This window comes from Procambarus clarkii, chromosome 41 (genome assembly GCF_040958095.1).
Source record: "Procambarus clarkii isolate CNS0578487 chromosome 41, FALCON_Pclarkii_2.0, whole genome shotgun sequence".
Classification (NCBI taxonomy): Eukaryota; Metazoa; Arthropoda; class Malacostraca; order Decapoda; family Cambaridae; genus Procambarus; species Procambarus clarkii.
Window position 1 is genome coordinate 28,636,726 of NC_091190.1, and position 24,481 is coordinate 28,661,206.

Consider the following 24,481-nt stretch of genomic DNA (forward strand, 5'->3'; position numbering starts at 1 on the left):
CTGGCGCCTCTCAGATCCTTGTCTGTGACTCATGTACTCTATATATATTTTAAATAACCTAACCCAAACACTTTTACAGTGTTACATTAGTATAAATGGGGTTAAGTCAGAGTGGGATAATGTTGTTAGTGGAGTACCTCAGGGGTTTGTCCTGGGACCTCTGTTGTTTATAATATATATAAATGATTTAGATTCAGGTTTGAGTAGCAACATTTGCAAATTTGCCGATGATACGAAAATCGGTAGGGAAATTAATTCGGAGGAGGACTCACTATCACTTCAAGATGATCTATATAGGGTTTTGAAATGGTCAAAGGATTGGCAAATGCAGTTTAATGCTGATAAATGTAAAGTTCTGAGGCTAGGTAATGATGATAGAGTTACAAGATACGAGCTAGATGGTATTGAGATTGGGAAGTCGGATTGCGAAAGGGATCTGGGAGTTATGATTAGTAAGAATTTAAAACAAAAGGATCAATGCATGAATGTTCGTAATAAGGCGAATAGGATACTGGGATTTATTAATCGAAGCGTTAGTAACAAGACACCTGGTGTGGTTCTTAAGCTATATCTTACTCTGGTTAGGGCCCCATTTAGATTATGCAGTTCAGTTTTGGTCGCCGTATTATAGAATGGATATAAATTCACTTGAACGTGTCCAACGTAGGATGACTAAGTTAATTCCCCAAATTAGAAATCTTTCATATGAAGAAAGATTAACAAAGCTTAAGTTGCATTCACTGGAAAGGCGAAGAGTTAGGGGTGACATGATAGAGGTTTACAAGTGGATGAATGGACATAACAGGGGGGATATTAATAGGGTATTAAAAATATCAACACGAAACAATGGGTATAAATTGGATTTAGTAAGAGGGTTGTTGATTTGTGGAACCAATTGCCACGTAACGTGGTGGATGTGGGGTCCCTCGATTGTTTCAAGCGCGGGTTGGACAAGTATATGTGTGGGATTGGGTGGTTATAGATAGGAGCTGCCTCGTATGGGCCAATAGGCCTTCTGCAGTTACCTTTGTTCTTATGTTCTTATATTCATTCTGTAGTACGGCGACCAAAACTGAACTGCATAATCTAAATGGGTCCTAACCAGAGCAAGATATAGCTGAAGAACAACACCAGGAGTTTTGTTACATATAACGCTTCGATTAATAAATCCCCGTGTCTTATTTGTTTTATTACGAACATTTATGCTTTGATTTTTTTATTTTAATATCTTACTAATCATAACTCCCAGATCGCTTTCGCAATCTCCACACCATCTAGGTCGCATCTAGTAACTATCATCATTACCGTTTCGGTGAACATAAATAGGAACTGCCTCGTTTGGGCCAATAGGCCTTCTGCAATTAGCTTCATTCGTAAGCTCCTATGTTCTTGTGAGCCAATATAGGTCTTGTGCAGTTTCTTTAATTCTTATGATATAATTTTCTTATATTCTTAGCCGCCAAATTCCTGTCCCCGTCGAGACCACTGCAGAGATGGTTGACTTTACTTTTCAAGTAAATTAAGAGAGTGCACATGTGTACGGATGCCCAGACAATGGGGGAGGGGGGGGGGGGAAGGTGCGCAGGCTAAGGAAACTACTGAATCTATGTAGTATTGAGTAGTCATTTAAAAGTTATACATGCTAATTGAGAAGATTTATACATTGTTTAGAGAGTGCGCATGTGAGTGGATGCGCACTGGAGGTTAGCTACGCATAAAAGAGGGGGGCTGTGTGCGTATATGTTGTGAGACGAGACTCACAGGCTTAGGAGTCTATTGCATCTATAATCAATAGTATCCAGTAACCAATTATGCTATACCAAGCTTCTTTAAGAGAGTGAGCAGGTAGGGGAAGATGCGCAAATGGGGGGGGGGGGTGAAGAAGGTGGGGGCGTGAGGTGCGCAGACAGCATAAGAGGAGGGTGCGCAGTAGCGTCCCAGTCCCACAGTGACACGCAGCCTGCACGAGTACTAGCTCCACACCGCCATACAAACTCCCGTTTATGAAGTGAATTCCGAGTAAGTATGATAGCCATTGTAGTTTATTAAGTGGGTGGACGACCCCGTGAGAGCGAGGAGGAAGGAGAGACGACGGAGGCGAGGCAGGAGAGCGCCCCCTCGGCCAATATAGTCGTGGCCTGCGCTGGTATTTCCTTCTCCTCCTCCAGTCGCCATATTGAATGTTCGTATCGGTAAACACAATCAATAAACTGGCATACTACAGGGATTTGTATACTGGATTAGTATACAGTGAAGGTGTTGTGTGGCTCCTAGTGTTGTTTCCAGAGGTAAAGGACCGCAGATGTGATTGATTTCTGATTTTGTTAATAATTTTTATGACTTTCCTCCAGTCTCCTCCAGGCCTGCCATTTATGACAAGCTTTCTTTTTGCACGTGGGTTTTTAAAGGTTATTTATTTTAAGGTGCATTTATGATTTAAGATCGAAAAGGTACTGCACGAAATTGTTGTGAGTTCTTAAATTTTGAGAACATGGAAGCCAAATTCTTTCCTCCATATGGCTTCAGAAAGATAAGCCATATCGTACCCAAGACGAGTTTTAAAACCTTACTCTGCTAAACCTAACTATGTACAGTTTGGGACAATCTGAAAATTGGTAGTCGAATTGTCGTGTAAATGATTTGACTTCAGAATGCTTGATTATTTTTTTATAGAAACTTTATTCAGTTTCCATATAAATTTTAAGAGCTAATGTAGCAACCTAACTAGTTACCATGTTATTGGTGGTGTTGGATAAAAGTAAAGTTGGATTAAAGATACAATCAAATATCAAGAAATTTTGACAAGGCTCGCTTTCAGATTGTCAAAATTGTATATATCGTTAGATTAAGATGTTTTGGCTTAAGTTGTTTGGTTCGGTTAGATAGGTTTTAAAGTCTCTATGACATGTTACTTTGTAGCCATGACAGTTGGGCTACAAACAGTTATAGACAGTTGGACAGTTCCACCGAACATGCTTAGAGCAACTTTAAAGCAACCTAACTCAATGATAAATTTTAAAAGCTTTACTGAAATGCTGCAAGAGTTTGCCAACTCTCGGGTTCCTATTTACTATAGGAAAGAAAAGCATTAGCCATAAGGAAAGTTGCCAAACATCACACCCAGGAATCAAACTTGGCATACATTTATTAAGTTCATGGTGTTACTAATTGTCCCAGTCAAGGTCGCTAGAAATGGTAATGTAAATTTAGGAGGGTTTACCTTGCTGTGATTTCAGGGGTCAAGGTCCCTGCGGCCGAATCTCTTACCAAGCCTAGAGGGTATGAACAAATTGTACACAGGTGCTTAGACAAGGCTTGTTTACAATTTGTAAATACCCTGTACTGTGAGTATTGACTGTATGTGAGGTTTGGTTTTTGACCATTATTGACTTGTCGGCACAGGCTGTGCTAGATTAGGTTTCGGTATGTTAAGTAGAGGCTAGGCAAGACTGGCATATCTTTTAAATAGCTTGCAAACCACAGTAATATCTGACTAATATATAAGTAATATCACAGTTAAGTCTTAACCAATCCCAAGAGTATACAGTATTAAGAAGACTGTATGAAACTATAGAAGCTATACTAGTCTGAGAGCGCACTAGTTATAGTCAACCACACTCATTTATATGACTAATCTTTGTAATTATTACTTCCATAAATCTTCAACCCTATTTTCTAGCGAGTATTTCTCTGAATCTAGAGAGATTCATTTTGTTTTCTATATTGTCATTAACATGTAATTAATATCCATCTTGTAATACATACCCCAGATTTGATAGGGGTAGTAGATTACTATGCTCCTGCTAATTAACCATGCATGGTTAGTTCTTCGTTTGACATTGACAGCACTGGGCAGAAATATAATATATTGTACAAATTATTTCATTTCAGTGTTAACTCATTTTTACTCGTATAACTATTATATTGATATTGTAAACTTTTAATTAAGCCTCGGTTGATGTATTGATTTTTATGGTCTTGTGTTGTATTATTCTTTATTACTGAAATTTAGTCTGTTAAGGACTGAAAGAAACCCATCTTGACAAGTAAGGGCAATGCTTCTGGAACATAATCATAGCTTGAGTCAATTTGTGTATGCACTGTGTATTTTTATATTGAGAACTACTTTCCTGTAACTTTGAAGTCTATGGAATGCTAAAATAAATTGAAACATTTATAATTACAAATCCTGTAGACAGCTAGTTTTATCTACTTTAGAACTCGGGGGACGGGGGGGGGGGGCGGGAGGGTTGTTTCCTGTATTCCATTTTGTTGATTACACAGTGCAGTGCTGGTATTTAACTGACAAGGACTTTGCGTAGGCCTGTTACAGAAACCATTCTTCTCGAGTTGAAAATGTCTTGCTATTATTTGTCTGAAAAATGTTTGACCTCTTGTTGCATCATAGATTTCAAGGGGGAGCCAATGAAGGTTTCCATTCTCAGTAGAATAATTACCGGGTACCTATTTTTTTTATCAGCATAATTGACCGTGAAGTTTATATCCGACTTCGAATGTGTATACTTTGTAATTAATTACCTTAGTGTTTTCCATTGCTTGGGAAAGGCCCTCTCACGTTTTATTGATATTTACGTAAACTTTTGGTATCTAAATTAGTAGATATCAATAAATTTAATAACTTGTATTTTACCTCAAAATATGGCCCCTTTCTTTGACAGACGAGACAGCTGGTAAATAAGGCGTCAGACGAGCTTGGCGCGCATTTCAACACTTGGTTACGATGTCAAAAAAGGTACTAGGGACAAAAAATTTAAGCTGCTGTGAACGTTAGTCGAATTAGAGAAATAGTACAATATGTCAATAAACTTTAAAGAAATTGGTTGAAGCTTTGGGTACCAATATGACCCATATTGTGGGTTACATTAGGTATCACAGTCTCGCTCTACCTTCTCGTGGTGACCTCAGTGGTTATAAAAAAGAATATGGTGGTGGTTCTTTGGCATCTCTAGGTACTTTCTAGTTTTTGCCCTTTTATTAATTTTCTAGTTTATCTTTTTAATTTTTATTTTATTTTTAATTTTTGGATAAAATCTATTTTTCAGCATTTGATAAATTTATTCTCTGGGCTCTGTGATTATTGTACTTCTCTGGGGGGCTGGGGCATGAAGGCATTTAATATTTTTCCTGGGATACTGCAGCTACTACCAGCCAGCCTATGTTGGGGTGGAGGGGGTACATGGCATAAATAAGAAATACACATTTATGAAGAGTAAAATGAAGAATGATGAACTGTACTGGGAGGGTTTGAGGGGGATATTTGTCATCAGAAATAGTTTAATACTTTATGGGTAAAAAGAAGAGCAGGTTTGATTAGCGTAAAAAATTTTTTTTAGCCGTGTTCATAAGGTAAATAAGGGTGTAGTTTTGTTGAAAAACAAGCACTAGCATCAGTCCTAGGGTATAGAGGAGGGGGGGGGTTATAAATTTTCAAAGCTTCCCACGTAGACAATTGTTCATTTAAAATATTTAAGCTGTATGTAAAAAAATTGCATTAAAAAAAGTTGCCATAACAAAAACCTTTTAAAATTTCAAGATTGACCAAAAACAGGTGTTCATATGCAACACCTTTTTTAATGACCCAGCAAACAGTTTACATTACACATTTTCTTTTGGGATATTTAATAAATGTTGCATAAAAGATACTAGAAAGTTGAAATGTATTATAGCAGTGTATTTAAATATGAATGAATGAATAAAATAAAAATGTGATGACAAAATATTGAAGCCATATTGAACTGGCATCAGACAGGCATGCAAACTCAGGGATATGGATTTGATCACACTTACAGCTTCAATATTTTCTCAATATATATATGTGTGAAATCTTGTTACTATACCTTTATGATAATGGCAAAACAAATATTCCCTGTTCTGACAAACTTTGTAGCTGTCGTTTACTATTTTCCGCTTGTATGTATGTAAACACTTTTTCAAGGAAACTTTAAATTTTACAGAATTGTACAATACAATTGTATTAACGTCATACTGATTAGGAAATAATTTTAGGCTATATGGGTAACAAGATGGAATGTACTGACAAGTCACGGAGGCCACCACTACCACAGTACTTTTCTCTGAAGGATGTTGTCCCGTCTTGAGTACTCGCTTGCCCCCTTCAAAGCAGGAGAGATTGCTGAAATGGAGTACAGAGAACTTGTACGGCACACAGACGCGATTAAGCACCTAAATTATTGGGATCGTCTCGAAGCTCTCCAAATGTACTCGTTAGAAAGGGATGAGAGATATATCAAATAATATACACATGGAGAATACTGGAGTGCCAGGTCCCAAATCTACACAGTAATATAACATTACTAGAGTGAATGACATGGAAGAAAATGCAAAATAGAACCAGTGAAGGGCAGGGGTGCTATAGGTGCAATCAGAGAACACTGTATAAACATCAGAGGTCTACGGTTGTTCAATATCCTCCCAGCAACATCTCAACATCTTTAAGAGAAAACTAGATAATTTTCTCCAAGGAGTGCCGGAGTAACAGGGCTGTCGTGGGTATGTGGGCCTGCATGCTCAAAGCAACAGCCTAGTGGACCAAACTCGTAAATCATGGGGAGTAGAAGAACTCCCAGAACCCCATCAAGCAGATGATATCTGAAGAAAGTACTTGCACTCTTACCATGCAAAAAAGGAGTACTTACCATGCAATAAGTACTTACCGTGCAATAAGGAGAGGGTGATCAAGGGTGGAGGTGTAGTCATGCTAATACACAACCATGCCCTTTGGAGGATATAGAAGTACCAAAGATATCCATACAGCAAAATCATGTTTGGTATAACAATAGTGGAGAATGTGAAAGTGGAGGTTTCAATAATTTACATCCTGAAATACCAGAAGTCCAAGGGAGGAATATAACAATTGCAATGAGACCTTGCTGCAGGTAATGAAAAAGCGAGCACCAAGGATTAGTTTTAATGATGGTGATTTAAATCAATGGACAATTGACTAGGTAAAGGAAACTCAAGAATGTCAAGTAGTGATGGAACCATGACTAATGTTATGCTAAGGTGTGAAGCTGAAGGAAGCGAGAGACCATGAAACTGGTTGAGGAAGATTAGTGACAAGATGTGGGGATTATAGGATGATAAGGGCCTAGATAAGTGCTGTAGTGATGGTACCATACTAGTTATGGTGGGTCCACCATGTGAGAGCAGAAGGGTTACAGAAATGACCTCTTAATTAAAACCAGCAAGCCAATGCAGGCCCCAAAACTAGCAGAGAAGTGCAGGATATGGACAATTTGGAACGGTTGGTCTCTTCTGCCGGAGGCAAGTTGCCCAGGGAGAAGGTACAGCCAACGACGGTCGGGTAGAAGAAGAAAATGCAAGATTGAACCAGTTTAGAGCAGAGGTGTCATAGGCACAATCAGAGAGCACTGTATAAACATCAGAGGTCCGCGGTTGTTAAACGTCCTCCCAGCGACTATTGGAAATATTGCCGGAACAACCGTGGACATCTTAGAGAAAACTGGACTGTTTTCTAAGAGAAGTCCCGGATCAGCCAGGCTGTGGTGGGTATGTGGCCCTGCGGGCCGCTTCAAGCAACAGCCTGGTGGACCAAACTCTCACAAGTCGAGCCTGGCCTCGGGCCGGGCTTGGGGAGTAGAACTCCCAGAACCCCATCAAGCAGGTATGACTAGGAGGGAAATGCTCCCGCTGACAGGCTATTTAAATACTGTGACTTCCATCACAGTGCAATGATAGAGAAAAAGGAGGCAAAATTGATGAACCAGAAATGTGCAGATGTTGCAGAACAATACATTGTCATTAAAGATAAACTTGTAAAGAGGAGAGGTTGCATCATTATAAAAAAGGGACTGCTATACAGATAGGTTTAGGGAACTTGATACATCATTAAGTCAAAGAAATTTAAGAACTACTTGAAATCTGTCCAGGCAGGCAATAATTTGAATACACTGAAAGTGGAAGTTGTTGAAGCCACCTCCATCCACAAGAGCAGATATGACACAATTGGAGTGTAAGAGAAGTTCAGTGTATCAGGTATGAGACAGATAGTATGTAGGTGGGTCGTAGAGCTAGGTTTCACTCGAGTCAGTGTTATGTTAGCCTCTCATTATTTGTCTTGCACTCTTTACACTATCCTGTGCTTGGTACATGACATTTGCACTTGATAAAACATTATTCATGTTCCTAGATATGTTGGCTTGGTTATGATTTTTCAAATGTACTATGCTTTTTCCCTAACAAATTTTGCAAAAGCAAGCTTAATCTGGTATTGTTTATACCAGATCAAGTTTGATCTGATCATCTGGTATGTTAGAAAATAACATACCAGATGTTTTCTGGAATGTTATTTTCAATGCTCGTCTTACCTGTTGAATGCTGAATTATTAAAAAATATATTCTTACAGGACGCCATGGTAGGCACTCGCGTGTATGTTGGTGGACTCAGCTACCGTGTTGGGGAGAGGGATCTTGACAGATTCTTCAGATCATATGGCAGATTAAGGGACATTGTTATCAAGAATGGCTTTGGTTTTGTGGTAAGTATATAGTTTCAATTTTCTTGTGCCTAAATAGGCCTATACTGTTTTTTATTGCATGAAAATCAGATTACAGGTGTCTTATGGGCATTGTGCTACAGTTCTTTCTACTGCATTCAAATATATTAGTTTTAAGAACTCGTAATAAAGTGAAACTACAAATGTACATAAATAAATACTGTTACAGTACATTCATAATTAATGTTCACATTTTTATTTGGCTTATGAACAGTACAGTAAATGAGTTTTTTTGGAAAGTGATAGCTATGCTTGCTAGATTCTCCATTTTCTGGCAGATGGCTAAATGATTTTACTGAAACTTACAGTAGTGGGCTACATAGATTTCTACAGATACTGTAGTATAAAGATTCTTGATCATGCTGAGACATAAAGAATAATGTACAGTAATTATACAATTATATAATATTGGTTGAACAATGTGTAGTCATTATACCAATGAGGAATGTCATTGGTACCATTTGACATTTAAAATGAATAGATAGTTTTAAGAATATCCCATATTCGCGTTGTTACCAATGCTTATAATAATAATAAACTATAAAGATAAAATATAATTCACCAGCTTTATAATCTTTAAATATATATTTATAAATCTTTAAATTTATAATCTTTAAATACTGTAGATAATAAAGCATAGCAAAAATACAAACAAGGGCAATGGGGGGGTTGTAGAAAAGAACATGAAAACTTTTTGGAGGGGATCCAGAAATCCCCTCCAATGCATTGCGTGTGCTTTTCCGAGACTGTGCATCTCCATTCTTCCAGCCAGAGGAAATATAATTATTATACGGGTCAGGAAAATTCCTTGATTGGCTAGTGTGGTTTAAAAAAAGGTAATGCTAGAATGATTAATGGGAATTGGTATCAAGAATTGAATATTTTCAGAACAGGAATTGGTATCTGAATTGAGATAAATCAATGATTTCAGTCTTGAAAAGATTCTAACATTTAATAAAAAAACTTGTTTTCGGTAATAATTCAAACTATCAAGCGTTACACTGTAAGCTAAAGTTTCATTTTACGACCTAGCAGCTGACTTCATAAACGTAAAATTGGGTGGGAATATAAATGACCACAGCACAAAATTCATAAATATATTGGAAAAATGATGGCAGTGTACTTCAAACTTTCTCTGTTAAAGATATTGGGTTTATAATACTCGTGAACTATATCTGCCTAAATTATTGAATTCTTTCGAGAAAATATTTAAAAGAATATATAGTGCAGGATATATATATATATTAGCGTTAGACACAAGATACAGAAGAAAATTAAGTGGTACATTTATCTTTTACTAGTGATTGCAGGACCAGTAGTACAGCTAATTCAACATTGAATTTACCAATTTACACTTAATTTACCAGTTGCAAACGAGAAGTCACAATAACATGGCTGAAATATGTTTACCAAACCACACACTAGAAAGTGAAGGGGCGACGACGACGTTTCGGTCCGTCCCATTACGTCCCTTCTTTCTAGTGTGTGGTTTGGTCAACTAATTTATCAGTTGTTTTCTATGCTTAAATCAATTATATTAATACATTTACCATGCTCATTGATCATTAAAAGTAAATTAAATCATTAATTTTTCCAAACTAAAGTGTGAAATTTTTCAGAAAAATAAACAAATTTGTTAAAATTGGAGTCTGAATTGATAATTGTATCACTTTTATTAGTGGAATTGGCATTGGTATTAGAATGTCATCCCATCACTATTAAAAGGTGCTCTGCTGAGTAAATATTTCTTTGGTTAAGAGTATAGTGTGATAATTAGAGGTCAATGTTATACATATTAACTGTGGATATTGAATGTTTAAAATGTTTTATTTATATACATTTGGATTGCATTTAGTAAAAAAAAATTTTTTAGCTTGTTGATTTTCAGATGCTTTTGTGATGAAATAACTAACGGTATTAATCCCAATTAAAAAGCTAAGAGCCAAATTATTTGGTATTGTTTCTAGTAATTAGACCTGATAAATCTGTAAGCTATTTGCTCTCAGCTTCTGGATGTTTTTTGTATTTTTTCTAAAGGAATTTGACGATGACCGTGATGCAGATGATGCTGTCTACGAGATGAATGGAAAAGAGCTTCTTGGTGGAAGGTACTTATGTTATGTCTGATAAGTTAAGGTGGTGCTATACCCTTATGAATAATTATTCAAGTAGGCTTAAATTTGAATGGTATTGGACAACATGAGTTAAATGTCTCATTTTCTGGTGTGTGGTGTAGTGTTCAACATGAGCTTAGTATTTACAGTACAGTATATGGGTAATCATTTTTAATTAGAACCCATCTTGGTTTTCAATCCTTTGTTTTGGTTTAAAAAATTTTGCATTCCTCGATTATAAATATAATTTTGCATTCTCATTTGCATATTCTAAACAAATCCTACCAATTGGTGTTTCTTGCTTAATTCTGTATAACATCCAGGAAACTCAAATTTAAAGGGAATATCCTGCTTTCTGCAATTTCTGGTCAGTAAATAGGATTTAATGGAAGTTGGTGCTATAGGTAAAAAATAACCTCATTTTGGGGAGGTGGGACTTGGTTCCAACAATGATGTGGCTATCTACCCATCACCCCCTTTCTCATTCTCTCATGGCCTGTTAAATGTACCGATACTGTACATAAATGCTTCTAGGATTAGATTCACAAATATACTAGTTCTTAAATTTTTGTCTAGTAAGCTTTGCAATCTTCAGATATTAGTTTCACTGCACCAATAATCTGGCTTTGTCTCAATCAAGTCTGTTATCTTTTGTAATACAGTAGTTTGTCAGTTAGGTCTCTCTAAGTTTTTGGGATTTATTAATTTGTCACACTTCAGATCTCCAGTGCTGAAACATTTGCATCTTTAGAATCATGGTATTAATCCTTTTGCTACTACATGTTCATCAGTTCTGTAATGCCTACACTTTTTTCGTAGTCAAAAATTCAATAAATCTTAGAAATACCATATTATTTGGTTTCGTTTCTGACAGTACAACGTGATATTTTCTGATTTATTACAGAGTAACAGTGGAGAAGGCACGTGCTGCTCCACGGATGCGCTGGCCTCGGGCACCACCACCAAGAGGATTTCATTCCAGGTAAATCTTTTCCAAAATTGAATAAAGGAACATTTTATGTATATGGTACAGACTGAAGACCCTTTTATGGCAGAAAGGCTCAATATATTAATAACCCAACTCGAATATAAAAAGATTGAAGATTCGGTTAGTCCTGGACCCTTGTCAAAGAGTGTTGTCATGACTTAAGGGTCCAGGATGAACTATTATATTCACTTTACTTGATATTGTGTGGTTTGGTTTCTCTTTCACATTTTTGTGACTTATTTTCTACGTAGAATAGGCTTGCAATTGAAACAAGCCATCGTTGTCCACTAGAGATATAACGAGTAAAGGGAAGATGTGGTTTGTGTTATCATTTAATAATTGGAATCTGTTTTCTCAATATAAATGGGAATAAAAGACTTTGCATGGAGTAGGGTAGATTTGTTCCATGTGGTAAACATTATCATGTTAGTTTTTATTTATCTTTATTTTATATGTAGAATTGTCTTAAATATGAACTCAAATTTCTTCAAATTCATAATTGTTAACCCTTAAATGGCTCTAACTGCTAATTTTGTGTGTGAACTATGTTTTGCCATGCTACAATGCAATGTAGGACAGCCATTTAAGGGTTGAGATGTGTTTTAATGTAATTTGTTATGGTGCATCAAGATTGGTAACTAATCGTTGACTAATACATTGAACATAATAAATGTACTCGTATCCTTAATTCTTATGTAATTGATATCCCATTTATTCTCTCTATCAGTCGATTTGGCATGGCTGCCCGAACAGATTACCGTCTAACTGTTGAGAACCTCTCTAGTAGAGTGTCCTGGCAGGTAAGATTTATTCTTAATTCATGTTTTAATGTTTAATGTTTATTGGAATTCATGAAATACAAATTTTAAACTATTGGCATATGTTTTGTTTTTTATTCAAAAGTTTTAATATTCTTTTTTGCATTTGTTTTTATAGATTAAGTTGTGATATATTCAAAACTGACCTCGTTCCTCGCTCTGAACACTAACCTTTTTTTATTAATGGTGGTGTGTAAAGTACCAGGTTATATACAAGGATGTATATTATTGATGTTTGGTAGATCAGCTGATTACCGATAGTGGGAGGGACTGTCAGGATTTGCTCATAATGGGTCATATTTTATCATATTGGTTCATATTCCATCTTAGGTGGTACTTTTTCTCAAGGCAGATATTTAGCATAGTGGGGAGGTCTTACAGAATTTAGTTTATTTTGATGCAGATGTATTAAAAATAACTTGGACATGTAACTTAGTAACCCAACCTCCACACGAAAAGAAAGGAAAGCATTATTGTGTCGTTTAGAAATGGCCCCTTGTTAGTAGTCGCTATCCTTCTTTTTTCATGTGTAGAGGGGTTGAATTACTAATTCTCAGCCATGTTTTTGCGACTTATTTTCTGCATTGCTGATACTCTTTTTCTATAAAGATCTTTGTAGAGAACAAGACATAATCTTGTGTGATATTAGGTAATATATTTGGGAGTATCAGATAGCTAAACAAAATTGCTCAGACTAAGTACAATTAGTTAAAAAAAAAAGAATTCTTTAAAGCATTTTTAAAGAAGGGTAAGTATTGGGATGGAACAAATAGTTGAACTATAAATTATTATTGGGAATAGGTACAGTATTTTATTTTGAGGGCTAGGGACAAATTTCATATGCCTTGGAAATAGCATAGAACCAAATAAAAGGGATTTCCTACTGTCTTCAAGGTTCTTGAGAGTGTAGCAAGTAGCGGAGTTGCTATTTCATTGTTAAAACAGACCCTAACATTCTGCCGATGTCTTTTTGAAGACACCGTAAGAGAGGGCAGGAGAAATAGCTTGAGGCATGGGAGAGGAGAAGGGACGCGCAAGGTCGCGCAAGCAAGGACGAAGGAGCGTCGTAATGGGCCGGTCGTTCTGGCGAGACGTGGGGTTTCGTCTTGCGAGGCGAGGGTACCATCTGGACTGGGTCTGCCTAGGACCCAGGTGGAACGTACGGACGAAAGTTGGGAACGAGGACGTGGGACACATTTTCCCTGCAACGTATCGTGGGTGTGAGGACACCTCGTTGGGCTGGAGCGGAGACATCTGCTGCCCAGCCTTCCCTCCCCCTCCCTCAGACCACTTGCAGGGTCCGTGCTAGGCGTGTCATGAAGTGGGGCTTCCGTCCCAGGCTTTCGGTCATCTTGTCCTGAGTGGCTGGCCGGTTTAACACGCTGCAGGGGCCCGCTGAGGTCAAGGCTGAAATGCTCAGTGGGGTCAACACTATTTGGCTTAGAGGTATAGGAGATATATGAAGCCCATATTTATAATTAAGGTATAACAATAAATGCCTGATACGCGTATTTCATAGTTTCTTCTTTGTCTTTTGTCAATGCATTTCTTCATAATTTTCTGCCAAATTGTCTTGTCATGGAATCATGTGATGTTATAAAAATCTTAGTTTAATATAAATTTGTTCTTATGGGCAGAGATAGTTTATCAACAATAATGCAATTTGCCTTTAAGGAGAGCTGGGGTATGAAGGTAACGATCATGCCCTGAAAACACATCCCGAGGATGTATTCTTCCTGCCATTACCCTTCTAGGCTTCCTTGGAGGATATGTCCATGGTCAGGGAGATGATTTTTAGAGGGAGCCACTAAATGTTTTGTGCTTCTGTGTACCAATTGTTTTGAACCTTGGAAGTGTAATTCTTTGCCTTTTTCTGCAGGATCTCAAAGATTTTATGCGCCAAGCTGGTGAGGTCACGTACGCAGATGCACACAAATACCGAAGAAATGAAGGGTAAGTATTTTTGTTTATAGCTATGACTAAAGTATGTTTTGTGATTTAAATATTTTAGTTCAATCATGTTTTCTTTGTGTAAAGTATTAAACAAAATTAGCAATATACAGTATTACGAGCAATTTCATGATAATTTGGTGGTTATTGCTTTAACCCTTTGTCTGTTATTAACAGTGCCCAAAGGCCCCCCTCTCTACTTTTTTTATTTTTGTGTGTGTACTCTGCACTTTGCTCAGGGAGATGATCATAGTTCTAAACATAATAGTAGTTTAACCTCGGTAGTTTATACGGAGAGAGAATGATATGATCTATTTAATTGATTAGTGTAAAGAATAATTTAATTTGGCAGTCAAAGGCTTAATGTTGGATGCATAATAATAAATTTGTTCAAGAAATGAGTAGCATTCTTGCTCATTTTGATAAGTGCTTTGGCATTGGATCTACTTTACTGATTAAGAATTGCAGTTTTCTTTATGAATGGTAACGTAAACAGTTTGAATTTAGTAACTAACCGTGCTTTAATTTGAGTTGCATATTAGTGTTAATTGATAAGTACAGTATCTTGGGATTAGTTTTGTGTGATTTAGTATGTTTTCCACATGCTTCTTGCTGTTCATAAGGCAAGGAGTCGTGTGAATGGGCTTCAACTTAATTGACGTAGCTCATACTTGTCCAGAATAAGAAAGAGATTTACAGTATAGAAATTTGATTTAAATCAAATATAGATTTAAAAGAAATTTTACATCCAGAATTACTTTGGACATCATAATACGAACCATTGTGATAACTTTTAACCATAGTTGAAGTATAGAGATAAGACTAGCTCACTTGTATTTTATAAACATCATATTTGAATCGCTTTTGTTTAACCAGAAGCGTGGGAATCTTGCCAACTAAACAACTAACTCACGTTCATTAGAGGAAACATCAATGTTTTAGTGAATTTCATTTCCAAAAAGCACCAGAATTTGGTTGCTGTGTTTTATAGCATTTAAACTGCAGTGCATTGTGAGAGGCAGGTATATTGAGTCATTAAAACAAAGGGCTGTTTACAGTGTATTGGGAAAAGCCAAACTTGCCTCGACACTCAAAAATTACTCAAAAACCTTCATTGTTCACTTTCAATCTGCATTTTAAACTCAAAATTATTGTAACAAAACTGCCTTACCTAGTCCTAACTATGTATAAACTATATTAATACATTATATCCAAGAACTTTTTATAATGTAAGATTCATTTGACTAAATAATATCCTCATAAATTCGTAGTCTATTGGTTCTAGGTGGTTTTTTGCATGTATTAAATCAGTTGAAGTACACAATTGCATGCTTTTAACATGCACACTGCCACTGCTTAGTAACAGAACAGGGGCCAGATTCACAAAGCAGTTACTCAAGTACTTACACGTAATCTTTCCTCAATCTTTGGCGGCTTTGGTTACGTTTATTAAATAGTTTCCAAGCATGAAACCTTTCCAATCAACTGTTATTGTTATTAACAGCCTCATGGTGCTTCAGAACTTTTTAACTGTTTAATAATTGTCAATAATGCCGCCAACGATTGAGAAAAGATTTACAGGTTCGTAAGAGCTAGCATACCTGCTTTGTGAATCTGGTCCCAGGTTAGTTAAGAGGCTTAGAAATTGCTCTGGAATATCCTTAAGAAATTATAGAATGTCATAACACAACCCATCCTTCTGTTTAGATAGTACTTTTGTTACTGTGACCATCATGCACAATTTAAATTGTCCATATAATGGACAATTGTGGTAGAATTTTGGTATTATTCACAATAAGAGCTGAATAGCTAAAATATAGCTAAACCAAACTTCAATATTCCTAGGCCTAGTATAACACTTGTACTATATTAGGCCTTGGATTGTGTTAGGCTTAGGAAGATTAGGTTAGATTGCGTTTTAATTTAAACATAAGTACAAAAACATTTCCGGTTTGTCCAATTCAGTGGTACTGATTTCTAGTTTCTAATTGCCTTTTGTGTCATTGTATGTAAGATGGTCCTCATTGTTATTATAAGTACTACCTAAGCAGGTAGATTAACTGCATATCAATGTGGTTTGAACAAATAATGCAACCCACTTGTGTGAAATGTGTTCTGGATTTGTCATAATCTGATTATATGCTACGGCTAATTGCTGTACATGGATATGCAAGAGACTTGTTTTTATAACATATAAAATGTAAATTTTATTAATCGGCTCTAAAAGATCGGCTCTAAATCGATCCCAAGTTGTAGTCTTGATATTTGAAATGTGTGAAATTTTGGTTTGCACCTCTAAATCATTAATCTTGAACGAAAAGTGATAAATTTTTTTATTTAATTATAAACATAATTTTTACCAAACATGTTAAAGATTTTGAAATTTGTCTATTTGTGCTGTTGATTGAGCATAATTTTACTTTATATACTCCTGGCAATGATCTGGATGTATAGTGGTGTTTACCTATTTGTTTATCATAGGCACAAGTGTTCGGTGCAAGGAAATGTACTAATAACTTACCATCATCTCAGAGGTTGAGGTATTTTGGGGAGACTTGATCAAACAAAATATCAGGACAAAATAATTATTGTAGGGGTTACAAGAGGGGGATTGTGACTTTTTATTACTTTTTCTTCTGATGGTGATACAATCAGATTGCTATTCATAGACATTTCTATATTCATTACTGTTATACATAATCTTAAGTAATAATTACTTTTGTCTTCTCTAGATAACTCCTTTGCAATATCTTTGTACCAAATTTATAGGTATAGCCCAAAAGATGATTTTGAAGATGCAAAATAGTTGCAAGCATTTTATGCATAGGTGAATGGCCTGGGAAATTCAGGACGTTTACAGTCGGGAATATGTGGAGAGGTTGGACTGCCAGTGTGTTGAGGCATGGAAAAGTTACAAATAGTTTGTGACCAGGCCATGGGGACGCTAAGCCTCGAAATCATCTTCAGATAACCTCAAGATGTTAAGAGGGATGGGGTGACCCTAAATAGAACTGCAGAAAGCCTTGGCCTATATAAGGCAGTTCTGTTTAGATCCACCCAAACTCGCTTGTGTACATGTCCAAGATGCACTTAATCGAGGGATCCCAATGTTTATTTTGTTACCTGGAAATTTGTTGCATAAATCTACAACTTTGGTTTCACCTTGTCCTATCCTGAAACCTTCCCTATAGTCACTACATATTAAAGAAAAATGTAAAGTCCTGCAATAAAGAACGTTCATAATGTTCCATGGAACTGTGATACATGTCAGTAATGTGTCCACAATAAATGTTTGTCACAATATTACTTGTTAAAAATTCACTAAAATTACAATATGTACAGTTTCACACACTACACAGTAACACACTGTATTACACAGTACTTTGGAAGTGAGTAATAATCAACGAAGTACTGTAGTCCATAGTACACAGCGTGATTTCGTTCTCGTTGCACCCGGTACAGATAGATTTTCGCTTTTCTTCATTGTGTGCTTGCAAATAAGGCACTCGCATACACCCATGGCTTTAGTACCTGTAGGTGGTATGTAGCCAATCTTGTAAAGCGTATTTTGACCAGACCACACACTAGAAATTGAAGGGACGACGACGTTTCGGTGCGTCCTGGACCATTCTCAAGTAGATTGTGATGAGGTGGTAGGGACAGGCAATAAATAGGCGTGAGGTAACCTTGAAAAGATTATAGGGAAAGATCAGTTTGTAAGGTCCCACACAGGAAGAGATTCAGCCAGCCTCGATAAGTGTCAAGAAGAGATTCAGCTTTTCTTGAAAATATCTGTGGAAAACACCACCATGGAAGCCGCTAACACTGTTCATCTATGCTACTTGTATCAGATGCATCATCACTGAACGCAGAAAACGATTCATCTATGGACATCTATATAAATTGGAGATAGCATAGGTGGGCACGGGTAGCGCTCAGAGCTACAACTGGATACGCTCGCTGTATTGTCCTCATAGGTGCTGTATCACTTGCATCCAACCTTTGTGTAGGTTCTTATTGCATCTAGCTTCACCAATATTATGACCCTTATGTTCTTCAAACAATAAGGTTTGAATTTCACCGACAGCGTGCCATCTTTCAACACCACGTCAGACAGGTGTTTGGGAGCCAGAGGTGCATGCACCACCCATGGTTGCTCACTCAGTACTAACCCAGCCAGCAGCCCTAGGACATTTTGGGAATATTTTCCAAGATGGTTGCCTCTCACTGGAGGTCCTAAGAGTCCATTTCGTACATAATCAACCGTGCACACATTTAGAATGGGTACGAAAAAAAACGAGTTTTCTCGGTTGGCTTAGTTTCCTACCGACCGAGAATACTTGGTTGGTGCAGTTCAGTGGTTAAAGGGCTTGCATTTTTTCTTTAATAATTATTAAGGGAAAAAATGAATGACAATTTTCCTTATAGTGTATATATATTTTTACAGTGTGGTGGAATTTGCTACCTATGCAGACATGAAGAATGCCCTTCACAGATTAGATGGCAAGGAACTACATGGAAGACGTATTCATCTTGTAGATGAATCGAAATCGAGGAGTTCTAGACGATCACGTAGATCCAGGTCAAGATCATCCTCACGATCGAGATCTCGTTCACGATCACGTACTCGTTCCAGGTATGTACTCAATTTAATAAAAATCCCTCCCCCCTCCCCCTTTTTTTTTCTCCAATAGACTTATAGCAGGTCCTCTTATTATTTTAGGGGATATTTCTGAATATTATATGCAATTATAATGCCAAGTAGAACAAAAATATATATTCTTGGGGAAAAAGGTTAACTAAGATCAATCAACCCATCAACCATTTCACATCAACCCATTTGATGTGAAACCATGAGAGCTTGAACTGGTAACATCAAATACAATGTGCTTCAATTGGTAATTCAGGATAAGTGTCGGTAGTGCTGCTTTGTATAGAGTTTTTACCTGCGCTCCTCATTCCCTGTTTCCCCCTGTCAGTAATTTGTCTTCTGATAATACGCAAGGTTACTACTTGTAATGTGTGTTTATTGCTAAGATCATCTAGCTCCTGCATAGTTTTTGTGAATGTATTTTGTAAGTGATCCCAAGCATGGTCACTGGCTGGGTGATTGGTTTACAAATGCCCGAGAATGACAGTAGAGTGTGGGAATTTCCCAACCATATTTCTTTAGATTGCTATTCAATATTAATTGGATTTAAAGAGTGGACTGTGTGAGTTTTTGGCGTTGTCGGGTTTTACCACTTGCACAAATTTGCGGGGATAGACTAATGATGCTAAACTAGAAAGTTGAAATAGTTATTTAAATGAATTAGTAGGCTACTGTTATGGGTTAATAGTGAGAACTTTGTGGCTTAGCTGAAAAGATGAATCCTTCCTAGATCAGCCCGGACACGGGAGTAGATAACGAGGATCAAGCATGCAATGTAGACCTCGTGGTCACTGCGTCCAGTACAGTATTCTTGTGTGGCCTACGGCCTACTATATACACTCGCCATCTCTCCTCTTTCTCTGATATGTCTTATGCTTCTGTGTTGCGTTCCCCTTCTCGCCCGCCCTTGCTTTCTCAGTTTCGCAACGTTTCGAGGCCTTGGACCCAAACACCACCACCACCCACCTTGTCTGCTCCTTTGCATTCTGGGCCAGAGGGTCCTTCTGGTTCTCCGTCTGGTGTTTCCGTCCTTCCTTCCCAGTCTTCTTCGTCTCCTGTGACCACCTTCCCTTCTTGCCCCACTCTGTCTCTTGGTCCTCCTTGCCACCTGTCTGTTAAAGCCATTGTCCATCCTTCTTCCAGCATTCGTTATGTTGCCCATTCTCCTCATGTTGAAACTGTCGATGTTGTTATAGATTCAGTTACTCGGAACAAGTTCCATGTAGCATGGCCTATGGTGAGCCCATAACTTACCTGGCACAGGAGCGGGGCAAGTAGCACGGGCTATGGTGAGCCCGTAGTGGACTTACCAGGCACAGGAGCGGTGCTGAAAAAACTGTTCAGGCAGTCTCCCAGTATATTGCTCATGTTATGCCTGTCTCTCTACGTCAGAAACATAAGCCTGGCTCCTCTCCTTCCCGACGGGTAAGAAGGCGTCGATGTATTCCTCAACTTCCTACTTACGACGGGAAGAAACACCGCCTCCATAAGACGCTGTTTCTTTTTTGTTTCGGAGGGCAAGTATGGTGGGCCATCTGTACAGCAAAATGTGAAGGTTGGAGATCTTTAGTTTACACAATTACATCTGACACTCCTCTGCCCCAGATCTAGAAGATCCTTAAGATAGCAAACTTACCTTAAGGTAAGTTTGTTCCAGATGTCTCCACGTTCCATGATAGAACCACTGCCGTGGTTCTATCGTGGCGGATCCGGTGTCGATCGCGACCAAACAGGATTCTCACTTTTCGACTGTTAGCTCCAGCTCTCATCTTCCTCCTTTCCTCACTCGTTAGACCTTTCTTGAATCTTCTCCCATAGATTTTTGCAGTTTTCCTAAGCTTCCCTATAACAATCCTTCAGAACTAGTCTGCCCTGGCTCTCAGCCGTTCTACAGCGGCGGACTCGGATGATACTCATCGAAATGCTTCATGCACTTTTCAGTATTTACAGTGTGTTTATAATAGTGTCTTGGAGTCCTCAAACCAGTCCTCGGGGACTAATGATGAGGTTGTTCTTCCTATTCGGAAACCTGATTCTCGAGAGTCGTCCCCTAAAGACTTCCACCCCATTGCTCTCACTAGCTGCGTCTGCAAACTCTTGAGTGTATGGTCAATGTCAGTTTGATGTGGTTCTTGGAACGCTATCATCTGCTTTCTCCTTCGGGCTTTTGCAAGTGTCGCAGCATGGCCAATGTCCTCTTGAACTTTGAGGTCTATATTCGTACTGCCTTTGCTGTGAAGACCTCCGCTGTTGCTATATTTTTTGACCCGGAAAAGGCGTTTGACACCACCTGGTGATATTATATTGTCCCAGCCCCATTTTTTTTACCTTCGTGGCAATCTCCCTCTCTTTCCCCAGAGCTTCCTCTCATCAATCTTTTGGAGTGTGGCTTGGTTCCGCTTTCTCTGCCTCTTTTTGGCCATATGAAGGTGTGCCCCTAGGTAGTGTTCTGAGCACTAATTTTCCTGGTTGCCCTTAATGATCTTCTTTCCTCCCTTCCCTCTGACATTTTCTCTGCTCTTTATGCTGACAATCTTACCTTCTGCTCTCAAGGTGATGACTCGCCTTTCCTCCAATGGCAGCTTCAACTTGCGATTGATGCCATGTCGTCCTGGGCCACCAATCATGGCTTCAAGTTTTCTCTGGCTAAAACTTGTGCCATGACCTTTACTCGGAAGCAGGTCATCCTTCGGTCTGTCGCTTTCTGGTAATCCTCTTCAACCTCTTTTGTATAAGGCTTCTGCTAAACCTCTGGGGTTAATCTTTGACACTCGCTTGTCTTGGTCCTACCTTCTGATCCTCAATATATCCTACCTCATAGTTGAATGCTCTAAGGCCCTTAACTTAAGGCCTTGTCCCATACTACCTGGGGAGCTGATAGATGCACGCTCCCCTCTTTACATTCCTCTCTTGTGCTGTCTAACCTTGATTATTGCTGTCCTGCTTACTTGTCTGCCACTCCCTCCGCCCTTCATCTTGATGCTCTTCACCATTCTGGGCTCCCTCTTGGAACTGGTGCCTTTCGTTCAACCTCTATCCAGAGCCTGAATGATAAGACCAGCATCCTGTCTACAGGATTGCCTTGATCGCTGCTGTTTTCACTACTTTGCACGGGCCCTTCAAGACCCCCTCTCTCGTTTGTCGTACTTTGACCATTACCCCTCCTGTTCCCTTTTACTGCCTTCTCCTTTCTCTACAGTTGTCTCGTTAGCAAGGTTCTCTCCTTGGTTCACGTTGCCAATGTTTCTCCTCGTGTCATTTTGAGCGTGCCCCCCCCCCCCCTCCATGGAGGGTCCCTCTTCCTAAGTTTTGTAGAACCTTGACCTGCATGAATAAGGCTTTACTTCCCCTCCTACAATTCTGAGATGCCTTTTCCATGCTCACTTTTCTTCGCACTCCTGCTCCATCTTACACTACACGTACACTCCATCTTCGTCTTTAAAGATTGGTCTAAGTCTGATGGTGTAGGCTACTCCATTGTTTCCCGACTTCACCTATGTCGCCTGCCTCCAGAGGCTAGCATCTTTACGACAACTTTATGCTATTCTCTACGCTCTTCGTCAACTGCTTTCTCAGTCAATTCTCCTTTATTGTTGTAGTTGACTATCGCAGTGCCATCTTGGCTCTGGAGTCCTTTAATCCAGTCCATCATGTGGTAGTCGAAATTCAACATTAGCTGTTTATTATCTCCAGTAGATTTAAGACAGTTGAGTTTTGCTGGGTTCCCAGCCATATTAGTGTCCTTAAATGAGCGTTCGGATGCTGCCGCTAGGCAAACTGGCTCCGATTTTTTATCTGGCTAAACCAGTTTTTATCCGGCTCCCATGGACGTTTTGGCTGGATATTGAGAACTTTATCCAGTCACAATTTTGGCCGTATAAGGGCGTTTTCCGGATGTTCGAATCCCGGATAATCGAGTGTCTACAGTAATTGCATCCTTTTGTTTGTGGATACTGTTTAAGGGGGCACCTGGTTATTATAATGAAAGTTGTTCAATGTCAACCAATATTAATTTTCTAGTTGTATATGAAAAGTGTTTAAATTGTCCCAAGTTTCAGTACTGCAGCATAAATAGAAAGGGATTTTTTTTTTTTTTTCTCAACGTTTTTTACACATTTTCAAGTCCACACTTCAGAACACACGTTTCAGATATAATTATTCTGTGACACTTTTCTGACACATTAGCATATAATAAAGGATTTGGGGATTTAGAATTTCCAAAACATCTTTAGTTTTACTAATACAAATGTTCAAAGTTCCCCAAATTTTTTTTGCAAATATGGCATGTTTATTGCTATTATAAAATCAATAAATGAACTTAGAGAAAAATGAAAGCCCCCCAATGTAGAGACATGCCCTCCACATATACTGTGTAAGTTTCATGTAAATTGAATAAAAAAGGAATCAGTTTTGTAAACGTTTGTGTCAATTGAAAAAAAAACAAATTAATAAAGTCTAAGGTTCTAAAATCAGTGGCTGAGGTTGACATCAACCAATTTTCTCCAAAATTGGCATCCTTACAGATAGGCTTACGTACAGTCAGGTGTGTAAGTTTGATGCAAATCGCCCAAAAAAAAATAAGAAAAAAAATATAAAAAAAAGAAAAGAAAAAAAAACTTTTTTTTTTCTTAACATTTTTTTCCAATTAAACTAATTATAATATTTGTTTAATATATGCTATTGTGATAGCAAAGAGTCGTAGTTATGATTTCAGTTGACACTTTTGATTGATAATCGATTTTGACCATTTTTGCATAATTTTCACAACTACTTCAACATTTTTTTTCTCCCTTCCTATTTATGCTACGATGCTGAAACTTGGACCAGATGAAACACTTTTCATACAGAACTTGTCAAAAAAGTTTGATTGAAATCGAACGAGTTTTCATTTTTAGACCCAGATGCCAACCAGACGCCCCCTTAAATTTTATTGAGAATATTTTTAGTTTTACTGTATTGCATAGTAATAGTAATGTACACTATATTGATTTTTTGTCAGCAGGTCGCGCTCCCACTCCCGTTCTCACAGCCGCTCTCGTTCAAGGTTTGTAGTTGTATTTTTTGTATTTTTAATAGTGTTAAAAATGCAAATCATCGTAATGGATTACAATCTGAAAACTTAAGTGACTGAATTTTGGTCATTTGGGAAGCAAAGATATAAAAGTTGTAGTCATATTGGCCCATAGGTGAGGGGCCTCATCACCTTCACCTCATTCCTGGCTTTATATCCAACAGCAATAACACCATATAGTTTGCCCTCTTTACAAGAGAGAATATCACAAAGGACAGCTACAATTATCAGTAAGATAATTATTTCTTCTGATCCAATCCCAGTACGGCAGGCATTGGTGGTTGGACTAGGCCAAAACAATGGAAACTCTTGGGCTGCAAGAGCAGGAAAA

General features: G+C 38.0%; 1 protein-coding gene across 7 annotated transcripts in view; it reads left to right on the top strand.

Moving 5' to 3' along the window:
• The first annotated feature begins 1,869 nt into the window (after nucleotides 1-1,869).
• The window catches only part of LOC123761006 (serine-arginine protein 55), a 34,795-nt gene continuing 12,183 nt past the window's right edge, over nucleotides 1,870-24,481 (top strand). The window contains exons 1-9 of one of the 7 annotated variants that reach the window (XM_045746815.2): nucleotides 1,874-2,019; nucleotides 4,680-4,753; nucleotides 8,409-8,540; nucleotides 10,596-10,666; nucleotides 11,577-11,654; nucleotides 12,388-12,460; nucleotides 14,358-14,431; nucleotides 18,876-19,064; nucleotides 24,079-24,123. In XM_045746815.2, coding sequence (XP_045602771.1) covers nucleotides 4,742-4,753; nucleotides 8,409-8,540; nucleotides 10,596-10,666; nucleotides 11,577-11,654; nucleotides 12,388-12,460; nucleotides 14,358-14,431; nucleotides 18,876-19,064; nucleotides 24,079-24,123 — 674 coding nt within the window. In that variant the 5' untranslated portion in view covers nucleotides 1,874-2,019; nucleotides 4,680-4,741. Of the gene's footprint in view, nucleotides 2,020-2,065; nucleotides 2,289-4,679; nucleotides 4,754-8,408; nucleotides 8,541-10,595; nucleotides 10,667-11,576; nucleotides 11,655-12,387; nucleotides 12,461-14,357; nucleotides 14,432-18,875; nucleotides 19,065-24,078; nucleotides 24,124-24,481 lie in introns of those variants that run through there. The other 6 variants (XM_045746816.2, XM_069339497.1, XM_045746817.2 and 3 more) reach the window with 6 other exon arrangements.